The sequence below is a fragment of the Syngnathus scovelli genome, chromosome 5 (assembly GCF_024217435.2).
Source record: "Syngnathus scovelli strain Florida chromosome 5, RoL_Ssco_1.2, whole genome shotgun sequence".
Taxonomy (NCBI): Eukaryota; Metazoa; Chordata; class Actinopteri; order Syngnathiformes; family Syngnathidae; genus Syngnathus; species Syngnathus scovelli.
Genome location: NC_090851.1, coordinates 18,821,433 through 18,835,773, shown reverse-complemented (window position 1 = coordinate 18,835,773; position 14,341 = coordinate 18,821,433). Strand labels below are relative to the sequence as shown.

Sequence of the window (14,341 nt, the reverse complement as noted above, 5' to 3'; positions counted from 1 at the left end):
TTGCAAGCAGCGTGAGAGCAATGGATGACAGACAGCAACCACACGTTTACTAAAACTGGCATTTCACATTAACGACAAACACATTTACTAAGATTCAGAGGCAGCGCCGAGCGAGTTACGCCATCATATGTGAATGGAATGTGGATGCCTGAAAAAAGGCATCAGCTTTAAATGTTATCTGTGCTTTCTGGAAAGCCAAGATCATTACAACATTGACTCCAACAATGACGAGAAGGAACTTAGCATTTTAAATGGCAAACTTGCCGAGCTGTTTGATTTGGAAGCAGCAGATGAAGACTTTGATGGATTGCTGAACAATAATGTAAGTACAGTCCTATACATTGTTAAATAGTTGAATGAAGTACAAAAAAACTCGCTGTCTTGTTCCCACTACCTTTTTTCTATACCATATGCATGCATGCGTCCTGTAATGCGGTGCGTCGTATGTGTGGGTTAAGTACAGAAATGATTCTTGTAATTGAGTCTCCTCATTTTAACCCGAAGCGCCTTATGGTGGGGAAAATACAGTATTATGAATAAGGACGGAAGGGTGCCCAAGTTGCGGACAAATGACGGAGAATAAAAATTTGGTAAACTGCCCACCTCTGTCCACTCCCTAATTCTCATTGTACTATGATTATTTGATCTCATATAAAACTCAGATATTAGTAAGATATAACAAGTGAAATATTTCAAATAAGTTACTTGAGAAAATCAAGCCAAACTTACCCTGCGTGCTTCTTGCTGGAACTTGGCTGCTTTCTTGGTGTCAGCAACTGCTCTTTCTACAAAGCCCACTGATTGGTCCATGTTACTTTCAATTCTGTCGATCATGCCACCCTAAAAAATGGAAGGCAAGAAATAAAGAGCAAACACAGGCACACAGTCTCCAGATGACAGATAAAAATTGTGATTCCAGAGCCATTCGTTCACGGCACTAACAATGGGTTGCACCAACAAATTTAAACTTTTATCAGGGATTAGTAAAACCATGTTTAAAAGTGAGGTGATCTGGTATTATTAAAATTAAGAAGACCTCTGTTGCATCGTTGCATCTCAGTTTAGTAAAAATCAGTTTAACGAAATTTAAACTCGAATCAATCCAATTTGCAGAGATGATCGTGGATATTGAAATAATAATAAATAACACATTATTGATTTAAATGTATAGGCTGTCGCTACACCACTGTCAAGCCCCCTGTGTCGACAAGTGCTCTTTTTTCTCTCTCTCGATAAAACATTATGGCTTGTATCTGACAGAGGAACAGAGGTTTGGTTTGCGAATATGTGGATGTAACAAATGTTTTTTTTTGTTAGGGTTTATCCGAAGTTACAAAGATGTTTGCTAGACACTCTGGAACACCGTTTCTTTGGATGTGACGAATGTTGTTTTATTGTTAGGGTTTATCCGAAGTTACAAAGACGTTTGCTAGACACTTGTGAACACCGTGTCTTGTCATTATGACGTTTTGAATCCCCTGACAGGAGTGCGGTGTCTACTACGTGCGCGCACACGTGGAGATTCACCACTCAGTGAGGTGTGGTCTTGCATTGTTGCTAGTTAGCAAAAACGTTTGCCTATTGTAATTTGTTCACTACATTATAATGGCTTGGCATCTTAAACTTTTCCTTCTTTGACAACAACCTGCTGAGCGAATTAATGGAGCGAATAGAAGAAAAGAAAACACAACATGGTGACAAAGAAACAATGCATACACTGGCAGCAACTGCCTGACAGTTGGTATAATAGATATAATTGGGGAAAAAGCAAAAACTAAAAACTAAATCCACAGTTGTCCAAATTCATTCATCCATCTATCCATCCATTTTCTATTCCGCTTGTCTCCCCAGGGGTCGTGGGCGTGCTGGAGCCAATCCCAGCAGTCAACGAGCAGTAGGCGTTGGACACCCTGAACCGGTTGCCAGCCAATCGCAGGGCACACAGAGACGAACAACCATTCGCGCTTGCACTCACATCGAGGGACAATTTGTAATGCTCAATCAGCCTACCAAGCATGTTTTTGGGATGTGAGAGGAAACCGGAGTGCGCAGAGAAAATTCACGCGGGCACGGGGAGAACATGCAAAGGGAGGGCCAGAGGTGGAATCAAACCTGCACCCTCTTAACTGTGAGGCAGATGAGCTAACTGGGGGTTTGGGATGTCGGGAACCGTCCCTCGTGGGGGGGTATTATCACGTCTCGTCTCCGCTCCTCGCCGTTTCCTCGTGTGTCTCTGTCCCGTGTCTGTGCACTCACTCCTCCCCGGCTGTGTCTACCCGTATTCAGTGCAATCACCATCACCTGCCCCTTGTTACCTGTCTTGTAAGTCCTGTCTGCGTGTCACTCCGTTGGATTATTCTGTTAAGTCTCTGTTAGTCTGTCCCTGTTAAGTCTCTGTTAGCCCATCATGTTTGTTAATCCTGTTATCCCATCCTGTTAGTTCCTGCAGGTTAGTCCTCCCATGGGCTCCTGCCGGTTAGTCCTCCCATGCACTCCTGTTTGTTTGTTTGTTCCACCCTTTTCCCTTCAATAAACCCTGGTCCAAGCTGCATTTGGTCGCCCTGCTCCATTCCGCCCATGACAACTCCTCACTGCATTGTCTCTCAGTTATTGAATAAAATGACAAACTAATAGTTGATTTAGGCTTTATTCATTACTTAGGTTATGCTGAATATTTTTTTTTAAATTTCACACAAAATGTGTACGCACACAAATTCTAATTAACTTTTTTGGTTGACATTAGCTTCCTTTAGAGAATACTAATCTGTTTAACTTTTATTTATCTGTCACATACCTGGTTCTCAACCAACATAGCAATATCAACAAACATGTCGTGGAGTTCCTTGATGCTGCTCTCCAACCGAATGATGTCTTTATGACGAGCCTCAATCTCATTCAAGGCTTGCTGGTTTATTTTTGAATCCATAATCTGAAAAAGATCACATTGTTTTTGAACCTGCAACCACACCAACCCCCATCAACTCACACATTTTTGCTGAACAGTTTCAAGTCAGCTTGACAAACGTGTTTTGGCATTTTGAGAAACAGAAAAAAAACTTGCTTCATTGAATCCATCAGATGCAAGACGGGGCGGACAAACAACAATAGAGGGAAATTTAGGCTTTTTTTCTTGTCACTTTTTCAGGCACTGCTGTTTTTTCCATCTGCTCCCTCATCTTTGAGTTTGGTTCTTATCATTCTTTTGTTATCGATCTTTCGTTATCGTTCTTTTCTTTGAACTTCTACAGCTTCATCCTCCATTCATTTCTTGTCAATTTGGGATTTGTGTTCAGCTATTTTCATAGTCCTGGGGGAACTGTCAAGGGCTCAGAACTATGCTACCATTTCGCAGCACCCCACCTTGGAAGAGTTGTACTAAGTTCATCTTGTTTTTCCTTTTTAATCACTTCACTTCAAATTATTTTAGGTGCATTACCTAACATGTTTCAGCGGTTTCTTCCGCCTTCATCAGAGTGTCACTGATGTGGTTGTGACGCGTCCACCTTGGAAGAGTCTAAATATAGGCTGGCCCGAAGCATTGTGCCATAAAATCAATAATAAGTTGCCCGCTGGCACTTTCGCGGGGACCTGCGCGACCCAGAGCGAGCCACAGAAATGAAACTCGTCCTAACGCGCTCACGATTGGTTGCGAGCGTGTCTCCTCCGTCCCTTCCCAGTTCACACACACACACACACACACACACACACACACACACACACACACACACACACACACACACACACACACACACACACACACACACACACACACACACACAGGTGTCCGTTTGCAAGATAACCAGTGACACAGATACTTCCTCATTCAAATGTCCACGCACCAAGGACTAAGGCGACGCTAAAATCAGCAAATGACGCTGCACAGGGAAAGACAAAAAAAAAAAAAACACGGACTACTGGTGAAAGCTGTCTACTTCATACTAACTCTACACCAGGGGTGGGCAATTCCGGTCCTTGAGTGCCAATGTCCTGCATGTTTTCTATGTCACCCTGTTGCAACGCACCTGATTCAAATGGTCAAATAGTTAGCAAGGTCTGCAGAAGCTGGATAACAATCCTGATCATTTGAATCAGGTGTGTTGCAGCAGGGAGACCTATAAAACATGCAAGACACCAGCCCTCGAGGACCGGAATTGCCCACCCCTGCTCTCCACACCACTACGTGTCCGCGCCACCCACTCACAGTGATCGCAAACAATAAAAAGAACATGGATCATTATTTTGTGACTATGAAGTAATTTGTTGCGTATGAATTTGAAATAGAAAAGATAAAATGGAGAATGATTTAATTTGCATTAAAAGTCTGACATGATGCAACCTGGCCTGTTTACTGCAGTCACAAACACCAATATCACCCTTCTCATTAATACAACAATAATAAAACAAACTTAATACATCTAATAAAAAAATCATTCAACTTTCATAAAATTGTTCATTTGTATTTAATTTATTATTATTTTAATTTTTAAGTTATTTATTAGTGCAATTTGCAATATCAACCTATCTGCAGACAGCAAAGAATATAGTTACATACTTACAAGTTCATTTACAATGGTAATGGTTTGAGGAATGTCAGTGCGAATGGTCAGCCCCTATACATTTTCATCTGACCAAATCTGGCCCGCTTTGCAAAAAGTTTGGACGCCACTGATGTAGACAGACAATATAAGAATCCTAACATATTAGTGCTGGATTGGTGAGGTCAGAGAGAAGGTGAGACATTGTGAATCCCACCCCCTGCAATATGATGGCTGCTGAAAAGAGGAAAGTCTATCAAGAACTCAAGTGAGATCCATAATCGTGTTTTACAATACGTCTGTGTCCAAGATACGCATGCTATAAGGGGCAACATTCAAATCGACAGTGCGACAAAAACTATTAATTACTTAAAAATTTTTTTTTTTAGATTAATACAGTGGAGCCTCGGTTTTCGAACGTCCCAGTTTTCGAATAAATCGGTATTCGAACAAAAAATTCGAGATTTTTTTGCTTCGGATGTCGAACGGAATTTTGGTTGTCGAACCTCGCGAGATGAGCCGAGAGGACCCGCATGCCAACTGACTCCGTTCGTTATTACATTCTCGTTACTCTGAGGATTGCATCAACTCTAATCATTCCTCCAAAGGAAGCAAGTGAAAAGAGGAAAGTAGTGCACAAAACGGTTGATTTTAAAAATGAATTAATCGAGTTTCCCGATGTTTTTATGGGAGGGGACCAATAAACGTTTTTTTGGGGTGAAAATACGTCCTGTCCTGTACGTAAGAAAATGTTTTTGCTGTTTTTGCTTCACACAAACTTTGATACAGTACGTATACTGTAGGTTATCTTTCGTTAGAATTTCTGCAGGGTTTTTTTGTTTGTTTTTTTGAAATTACGAAAGAAAATGTTTTTGCTGTTTTTGCTGCACACGAACTTTGATACAGTACTTTTACTGCATGTTATCTTTCATTGGAATTTCTGTAGTTTTTTTTGTTTTTGTTTTTTGAAATTAAGAAAATGTTTTTGCTGTTTCTTTCACATGATCTTTGAAATATTGTCTTTCATTGGTAAAAAAAAATAAAAATTGATGTGCTTTTTTTCCCCTCACAATTTAAAAAGATATCTTTAACTATTAGAATGAAACACACAAGCGAGTTGCTACAGATACGGCTATACATTCCCCAGCCTAGCATACTTTATTAATTCAGTTTATTATTTATATTATTTATTTATACATTACCTACTCACTTATTTATGCAGTTTATGGTGTAAAATAATGAAAAAAAGGTATAAAAAAGCATTTTGTTTGGCTGGGAACGGATTATTTTTTTCCCATTATTTGTAATGAAAAAGCATGATTCAGATTTCGAACGATTCACTTCTCGAACAGCCTTCTGGAACGGATTGTGTTCGAAAACCGAGGCTCCACTGTACAATATCCATCCATCAATTTTCTATACCGCTTGTCTCCACAGGGGTCGCGGGCGTGCTGGAGCCTATCCCAGCGGTCATTGGCAGTAGGCGGGGGACGCCCTGAACCAGTTGCCAGCCAATCGCAGGGCACACAGAGACGAACAACCATCCACACTCACACCTTATGGGAATTTGGAGTGCTCAATCGGCCTACCAAGCATGTTTTTGGGATGTGGGAGGAAACCGGAGTGCCCGGAGAAAACCCACGCAGGCACGAGAAGAACATGCAAACTCCACACAGGGAGGGCCGGAGGTGGAATCGAACTTGCGCCCTCCTAACTGTGAGGCGGATGTGGTAACCAGTGCTCCACCGTGCCGCTCTAGTACAATATTAGTGCTATTTTTTCCCCATGAACATACACATTACAACACTGTGATTTTTTGGGTTAGGGGAGCTAGAAACGGATTGTTGGCATTTCCATGAACTTCAATGGGGAAAATATGATTTTTAGATATGAGTGTTTTGAGTTACAAGCTGGGGTGACAAAATGAATTAAACGCTTGTTTCAGGGAACCACTGGATGTGTACAAGAAGTATATTTACCCCAGCAGTGAAGACAGTTGAGTTGCCTCCCTCCAGCATCTCCTCCAGTTCTTCATCAGTTGTTACTTTGCCAGCTATAATTAAGTACAAAAATAAAAGGAAGCTTTTTTTTTGTTTTAATAATCACTTCTTTTTGTCTTTGCTTTTGTTTGCTTGTTTTGAGGTTGTTTGAGATTCTTGCATAAAAACATCACTATAGAATATATCATCACAGCATTAAGATGTGTTCATTATACCGATGCTTAGGAGTTTACGTGATACAAATCTTATTTTTCTACATAAACTGTAATGGTAACTACAGCATGCATACAAAGCAACTTACTGATCTCAAGCTGTCGGGCAATCCGTCCTTTACTCTTGTCTCTGAAGTCAACTTGCGCTTCATTGTATTTTGTCATGACCTCTACAAATTTCTTCGCCAAGATAGCATGCTGTGGAATTTAAATAATTTGTTAATTTTGCCTTTCACTGGTGTAAAATGATGATGAAAATGAAGACCTCATCATAATATGAATAGCTTCAATTATGTGAATGCTCAGACAATTGTCACAATGGGCCAGATTTATTGAGATCCCAAATAATGAGTGCCAAATTTCATGTTCACTTCAACCGATTACAGCTGTTGTTGGTGGGGGAGTTGTATATTATCTAAAAAGATTGCCAAGGGTTTTCTAAGATCCTAATAATCAGTTACTAAATTACTTGTTCACTCACTCTTGACAGATTGTGTAAACTTCTACCGACAGATTTTAAAGCGGTGTAGAGGGTTTTGCTCTTTAGATGCAGTAGGTATAAAATGAAGTTTAAATTGATGGAATTGAAAGTGTGAGTGGAGAAGGCAAGCAAACAGTAATGTACGACAGGAAAGAACAATATTGCGCCGATAATTTAGGGGGAAGACAGTAACCACATAAAAGCCATATTTTATTTAATTAACCTGTCCACATCTGCACATCCTGGATGAACCTGTTAGAGTACACCCAAAAAACAAGTCTGGGAGAGGCCAACACCAATTGTTACAGTGCTATCCAGATGAATGGAATTGCAGAATTGAATGGGAGGATTCTCACAGGTGAATGACCCCTTCATGTGACTGGCTTCAAGTTAGAAAATTGCTTGGCTGAATAGAATATGTCGCGATAATGTTTTGTTTCTGGTATTTCAAAGTTGCCACTTGCCTTCCATTTTGCCTGCGCCTCAGCGGTGCTGCATTTTGTGCACATGGCTTTTAGACAAGCAAGATGCAAAATTCATTCCTTAATCAGGTTTGAATCACTAATCTAACTAATTTGCTAAATCAATCTATTTACATATACTCCTTTTAGAATGCACAAAATGAAATGTGTAGCAATTTTGCGCATTTGGCAAACGCTGTCCTGGCTGCACCTTGTTAGTACATGTTTGATTGATTGATTGATTGATTGATTGATTGATTGATTGATTGATTGATTGATTGATTGATTGATTGATTGATTGATTGATGTGTTACCATTTTGTTTGTGGGAGCCATTAAGTCTCCACCTGTTTTTCGCATTTGAAACTGTTGAGTAAATCACACCTTATTGTTTCGGAAAAAATATGTTGTTCTCTGTCAAATTATCAATAAACAATTAAAAGAAAAAACTCTTTTATAATTAGAGCACAAGGCGTTTTAGAATCACATCATTTGAAGATTGTAATCGCAGTAATATATTACCCATGCAAGCAATCCTAGAGCACTGATTTAATGTATAGTACATAATAAGAACACACCACACTGCTTTTCACTAGGTCAGGGGTGCCCACAATTTTAAGCATACAAGTTACTTATAAAATGGTATTTGCCCCAAATAATATGTATGTAAATATAATGTACATCTATGGTAAGGCACCGAAAGGCATGCAACAAGCGTATGACTGGCTGCCCTGTATGTTAATCAAGTAACATTGGGTAATAAGCGGAAGTATGCTTTTTTTAACGCATTCAATGCCGTTGGCAGGCAGCTACAGTGGAGCCTCGGTTTTCGACCACAATCCGTTCCAGAAGGCTGTTCGAGAAGTGAATCATTCAGATTCTGAATCATGTTTTCCCACTACAAATAATGAGGAAAAAAATAATCCATTCCAAGCCAAAAAAACCCCACTTTTTTAAAGCATTTTTTCCTTATTTTACGCCATAAACTGCATAAATAAGTGAGTAGGTAATGTATAAACAAATAATATAAATAATAAACTGAATTAATAGAGTAGGCTAGGCTGGGGAATGTATTGCTGTATGTGTAGCAACTCGCTTGTGTGTTTCATTCTAATAGTAAAAGATACATTTTTAAATTGAGGGAAAAAAAACACAACAAAGAGCAAAGGTTTGTTGGTAAGCACAGCCGCCCCTCTTGCAACATCACTTCCTTTAAGAGCGTCTTTGTTTTTTAGGATCGAGCTGATTGTCGATTTTGCCATGCAAAACTCCCGCGCCAACTGTGACACACGCACACCAGACTCATATTTTGCGATTAAGTCTTTTTTAAATTCAACCGTTTTGCGCACTACTTTCCTCTTTTCGCCATGATCAGCTTTACTGCTCCTACTTGCTTCCTTTGGAGGCATGATCAGAGTTGATGCAATCCTCAGAGTAACGAGAATGTAATAACGAACTGAGTCAGTTGGCATGCAGGTCCTCTCGGCTCATCTCGCGAGGTTCGACAACCGAAATTTCGTCCGACATCCCAAGCAAAAAATCTCAAATTGTTTGTTCAAATACCGATTTGTTCAAGAACTGGGTCGTTCGAAAACCGAGGCTCCACTCAATATCAATAAAAATTGGAAGTACTGGCAGTGACTGAGGTAAAGCCATTAGAGCAGCCGACGCTACCTTAGATCTACTTAATGAGCACCCCCGCTCTAGATGTTTGCTGTTCTAACCTGTGATTTTCTTATCCTGAGGTCAGCAGAGGCCCTCTCATCTTTGTTTGTCTCGAGCTGGTGTTCAATGCCTGTTTGAATATTTGCGCATACTGTACATGAGTACATACGTGAAATCTTTTTTCTTTTTTACTTCTCAAGAAAAACATCAACATGTTCCTGGTGGAATAGTTACAATTATAATACAGTTATAATAGTATTATTTATAAGTATTAGATAAATATTCTACACAACAGTGTTCAAATGCCAGATGTAATACAATTTCAGAAGCTTTTCCATGATTAATGTACAACTCCACTGGATAACAAACATTTTTGGATGGTGAAGTAAAACTTCCCCCGTGAGTCGTCACCTTATCGTGGTGGAGGGGTTTGCGTGTCTTAATGATCCAAGGAGCCAATTGTCTGGGGCTTTATGCCCCTGGCAGGGTCACCCATGGTTAAAGGGTCCTAGGTGAGGGGCCAGATAAAGCACGGCTCACAAGAACCCCTTATGAAGAATACAATAAATGGATTTCTTTTTCCCTCGCCCGGACGCGGGTCACCAGAGCCCACCCTCTGGAGCCAGGCCTGGAGTTGGGGCTTGAAGGCGAGCATCTGGTAGCCAGGTCTTCGCCAATGGGGCCCGGCCAGGCACAGCCCGAAAAGGAAACGTGGGTCCCCCTTCCAATGGGCTCAACACCTGTGGGAGGGGCCAAAGGGGTCGGGTGCTAAGTGAGCTGGGCGGCAGCCAAAGGTGGGGACCTTGGCAAGTTTGATCCCCGGCTGCAGAAGCTGGCTCTTGGAACATGGAATGTCACCTCTCTGGCTGGAAAGGCCCGGAGCTGGTGTGCAAGGCAGAAAAGTTCCGACTAGACATAGTCGGACTTGCCTCCACACACAGTTTGGGGTCTGGTACAAGGTCTCTTGAGAGAGGCTGGACTCTCTTCCACTCTGAAGTTGCCCACGGTGAGAGGCGTTGAGCAGGTGTGGGCATACTTATTGCCCCCCGGCTTGGTGCCTGCACATTGGGGTTCACCCCGGTGAACGATAGGGTAGCCTCCCTTCGTCTTCGGGTGCTGCCCCCGCGTCCCGACCCCGGATAAGCGGAACAAGATGGATGGATGGAAGTAAAACAAAATAACAGAGCTCATATTGTTGTAAATGTGCACTCCTTGTTTGACAGGATGTGGCTGAACCAATCACCTTCAAACACTTGTTAAAAATAATTTGGCTTCTTAAAATAAATGTAAGCAATAGCCTTTGTGTACTACTTTGAATGATGAGCAGTGTTGTGTTTGCTCCAATCATAAATTTTGAGATTAGGTCAAAAACATTAACCCTGAATCACATTTCATATCACCATTGTTGGGGCATCTGATCGGAACTGTGGCCATAAGGTGGGTGGTGCCTATCATAGTGGCAATCCTCGAACTTGCTGGTGGACACCTGCGGTACTAGATTTCGTCAAGCTGAAGGAAGAGACTTTAACTGCCAAATTATATTTGTCATTTAATTTGTTTGGATTATCATTATTATTGTATGCATGTTTTGTATTCAGAGTTTCTTTCGCGGATTGTGATTTGCACCTGGGCCAGTACTGAGTATGTACTTGATTTGTTGCACTGGGGACCCGTTTGACGGTGGCACTTCCTGTTGGTGTTGTACGTGCTGTCACCGTTTGGAGGACAGCATGTTTGCGTTCCATTGCTGTCTGTAAAGATTTGGACTCGTTCCCTTTTTGGTGTTGTGCAGCCATCGAGGTACAATATACAGGACTGTCTCAGAAAATTAGATAATTGTGATAAAGTTCTTTATTTTCTGTGATGCGATTGAAAAAACAAAAATGTCATACATTCTGGATTCATTACAAATCAACTGAAATATTGCAAGCCTTTTATTATTTTAATATTGCTGATTATGGCATACAGCTTTAGAAAACTCAAATATCCTATCTCAAAATATTAGAATATCATAAAAAAATATACTAGTAGGGTATTCAACTAATCACTTGAATCGTCTAATTAACTCTGAACAGCTGCAAGGGTTTCCTGAGCCTTGAAAAACACTCAGCTTGGTTCAGTAAACTAAATCACAAGCATGGGGAAGACTGCTGATATGACTGCTGTTCAGAGGACCATCATTGACACCCTCCATCAGGAGGGTAAGACACAAAAATAAATTTCTCAAAGAGCAAGCTGTTCACAGAGTGCAGTTTCAAAGCACATCCACAAAAAGTCTGTTGGAAGGGGGAAATGTGGCAGGAAACGCTGCACAACCAAGAGAGATGACCGCACCCTTAACAGCATTGTGAAGAAGAGTCGCTTCCAGAATTTGGGGGAGCTTCAAAGTGGACTGAAGCTGGATTCCAAGTATCAAAAGCCACTGTTCACACACGTGTTCGGGAAATGGGCTACAATAGCCGTATTCCCATGGTCAAGCCACTTCTGAACTCAAGACAATGGAAGAAGCATCTCACTTGGGCTATGGAAAAGAAGCACTGGACAGTTGCAGAGTGGTCCAAAGTCCTCTTTTCAGACGAAAGCAAGTTTTGTATTTCATTTTGAAAGTCAAGGCGCCAAGAGTCTGGAGAAAGGCTGGAGAGGAGCAAAATCCAAGTTGATTGAAATCCAGTGTGAAGTTCCCACAGTCAGCGATGGTTTGGGGAGCCATGTCAGTTGCTGGTGTTGGTCCACTGTGTTTCATCAAGTCCAGGGTAAATGCAGCTTTTAGAGCACTACATGCTTCCATCTGCTGAAGAGCTATATGGAGATGATGATTTTCATTTTCCAGCATGATCTGGCACCTACCCACAATGGCAAAACCACCAGTAAATGGTGTACTGATCATGGCATTACTGTCCTTGATTGGCCTGCCAATTTTCCTGACCTGAACCCCATAGGGAATTTGTGGGGTATTGTGAAGAAGAAGCTGAAAGACACCAGACCCAACAATACAAATGAGCTAAAGGCCACTATTGAAGCATCCTGAGCATCCATAACACCTCAGCAATGCCAGAGGCTGATTGCCTCCATACCACGCCGCAATGATGCAGTAATCCGTGCAAAAGGATTCCCAACCAAGTACTGAGTGCATTAATGGAAATTTTCAAATGTTTGATTTAAAGTTAAAAGGTTAATGTCCCAATGATTGTCACACACACATCTGGGTGTGGCGAAATTTGTCTCTGCATTTAACCCATCCCCGTGTGATTTTGATTCATCCCCTGGGGGAGAGGGGAGCAGTGAGCAGCAGCGGTGCCGCGCTCGGGAATCATTTGGTGATCTAACACCCAATTCCAACCCTTAATGCTGAGTGTCAAGCAGGGAGGCAATGGGTCCCATCTTTATAGTCTTTGGTATGACCCGGCCGGGGTTTGAACCCACAACCTTCCAGTCTCAGGGCGGACACTCTACCACTAGTCCACTGAGCTGATTTTGTTTTGCTGTTATATTTTATTTAACTTGGTCTGAGGAAATATTCTAATATTTTGAGTTTTCTTAAGCTGTAAACCATAATCAGCAATATTAAAATAATAAAAGGCTTGCAATATTTCAGTTGATTTGTAATGAATCCAGAATGTATGACATTTTTGTTTTTTTAATTGCATTACAGAAAATAAAGAACTTTATCACAATATTCTAATTTTCTGAGTTGCTTGTCACGTTGTTGATACTGAAGTTTTGTGTACCCATGATCAGTGTGATTATTCCCACCTGCCTCTCGTTACCTGTCATGTATATAAGTCCTGTCTGCCCCTCACGCCCTATCGGATCATTGTCATGCGTTAACGTCATGATGTCATTGGTAACGTCATCCTGTCATTTTGTTTCACGTCTTTTTCGGTCAGTCTTGTTGTTAGGTTTTGTTAGGTCATGTCAGTTGCCGAGTCTGTTAGTTTGCCTTTTTTGAGTTCACCAATAAACCCTGGTCCAAGCTGCACTTGGTCGTCCTGCTCCATTTCCACCCGATCGTGACAGAATGATCCGACCACCAAAACGACCAGCGCTTGGACCCCCCTCCACCACCAGCTTCCACGGCGACGCCCGATCCACGTCTGAGCAGGTTCCATCGCCGTGGGCTCCACAGCTGCCGTCGAATTTGCTCCCGCGACTCCGAACCCGCGGCCGCCACCAGACTTCGCTCCAGCGACACCGGACCCGCGGCCGCCATCAGACTCGCGGCCACCATCGGGCCTCACCCCGGCGTCACTGGACCCACGGCCGTCGTCGGACTTCTTGCCAGCAACGCCGGAACCGTGGTCGTCGCCGGACTTTGAGCCAGCTGCACCTGGCCCCACGCCCACTGCTGCGGCGCGTGATGGCTCCTGCCGCTACGCACAGCCACGCCTTCTGAAATGCCGACGATCACGGTACGGACTTTCAGAGTTGCCGCCGATCGCGGTATAGACTTCCGGAGTCGCCGCCAATTGCCGTACGGACTTCGAGAGTTGCCGCCGATCGCGGCACAGACTTCCAGAGTCGCCACCAATTGCTGTACGGACTTCCAGAGTCGCCATCCGAGTGCGGTTCAGGTTAGAGTTGCCGCCCGAGTGCGGTTCGGTTCCCCAAGTCGCCGCCCGAGTGCGGTTCGGTTCCCCAAGTCGCCGCCCGAGTGCGATTCTGTCTCCCAAGTCGCCGCCAGAGTGCGGTTCTGTTCCCCAAGTCGCCGCCAGAGTGCGGTTCTGTCCCCCAAGTTGCCGCCCGAGTGCGGTTCTGTTCCCCAAGTCGCCGCCCGAGTGCGGTTCTGTCTCCCAAGTCGCCGCCCGAGTGCGGTTCGGTTCCCCAAGTCGCCGCCCGAGTGCGGTTCTGTCCCCCAAGTCGCCGCCCGAGTGCGGTTCTGTCCTCCAAGTCGCTGCCCGAGTGCGGTTCTGTCCCCCGAGTCGCCGCCCGAGTGCGGTTCTGTCTCCCGAGTCGCCGCCCGAGTGCGGTTCTGTCTCCCAAGTCGCCGC

The 14,341-nt window shown here is 43.0% G+C and overlaps 1 protein-coding gene and 1 long non-coding RNA gene across 6 annotated transcripts in view; one reads left to right on the top strand and one right to left on the bottom strand.

The window, feature by feature from the left end:
- LOC125969394 (syntaxin-3-like) overlaps positions 1–14,341 on the bottom strand; it is a 75,058-nt gene that overhangs the window by 43,064 nt on the left and 17,653 nt on the right. For 4 of the 5 annotated variants that reach the window (XM_068650706.1, XM_049721391.2, XM_049721392.2 and 1 more), the window contains 5 exons: positions 9,413–9,483; positions 6,837–6,945; positions 6,515–6,588; positions 2,795–2,929; positions 730–840 (listed from right to left, as the gene is read on the bottom strand). In XM_068650706.1, coding sequence (XP_068506807.1) covers positions 730–840; positions 2,795–2,929; positions 6,515–6,588; positions 6,837–6,945; positions 9,413–9,483 — 500 coding nt within the window. Of the gene's footprint in view, positions 1–714; positions 841–2,794; positions 2,930–6,514; positions 6,589–6,836; positions 6,946–9,412; positions 9,484–14,341 lie in introns of those variants that run through there. The other variant, XM_068650707.1, reaches the window with a different exon arrangement.
- Positions 9,955–13,035, top strand: LOC125969427 (uncharacterized). Its single transcript, XR_007481570.2, has 2 exons — positions 9,955–11,153; positions 11,429–13,035. It is a non-coding gene; the product is annotated as an uncharacterized lncRNA (long non-coding RNA).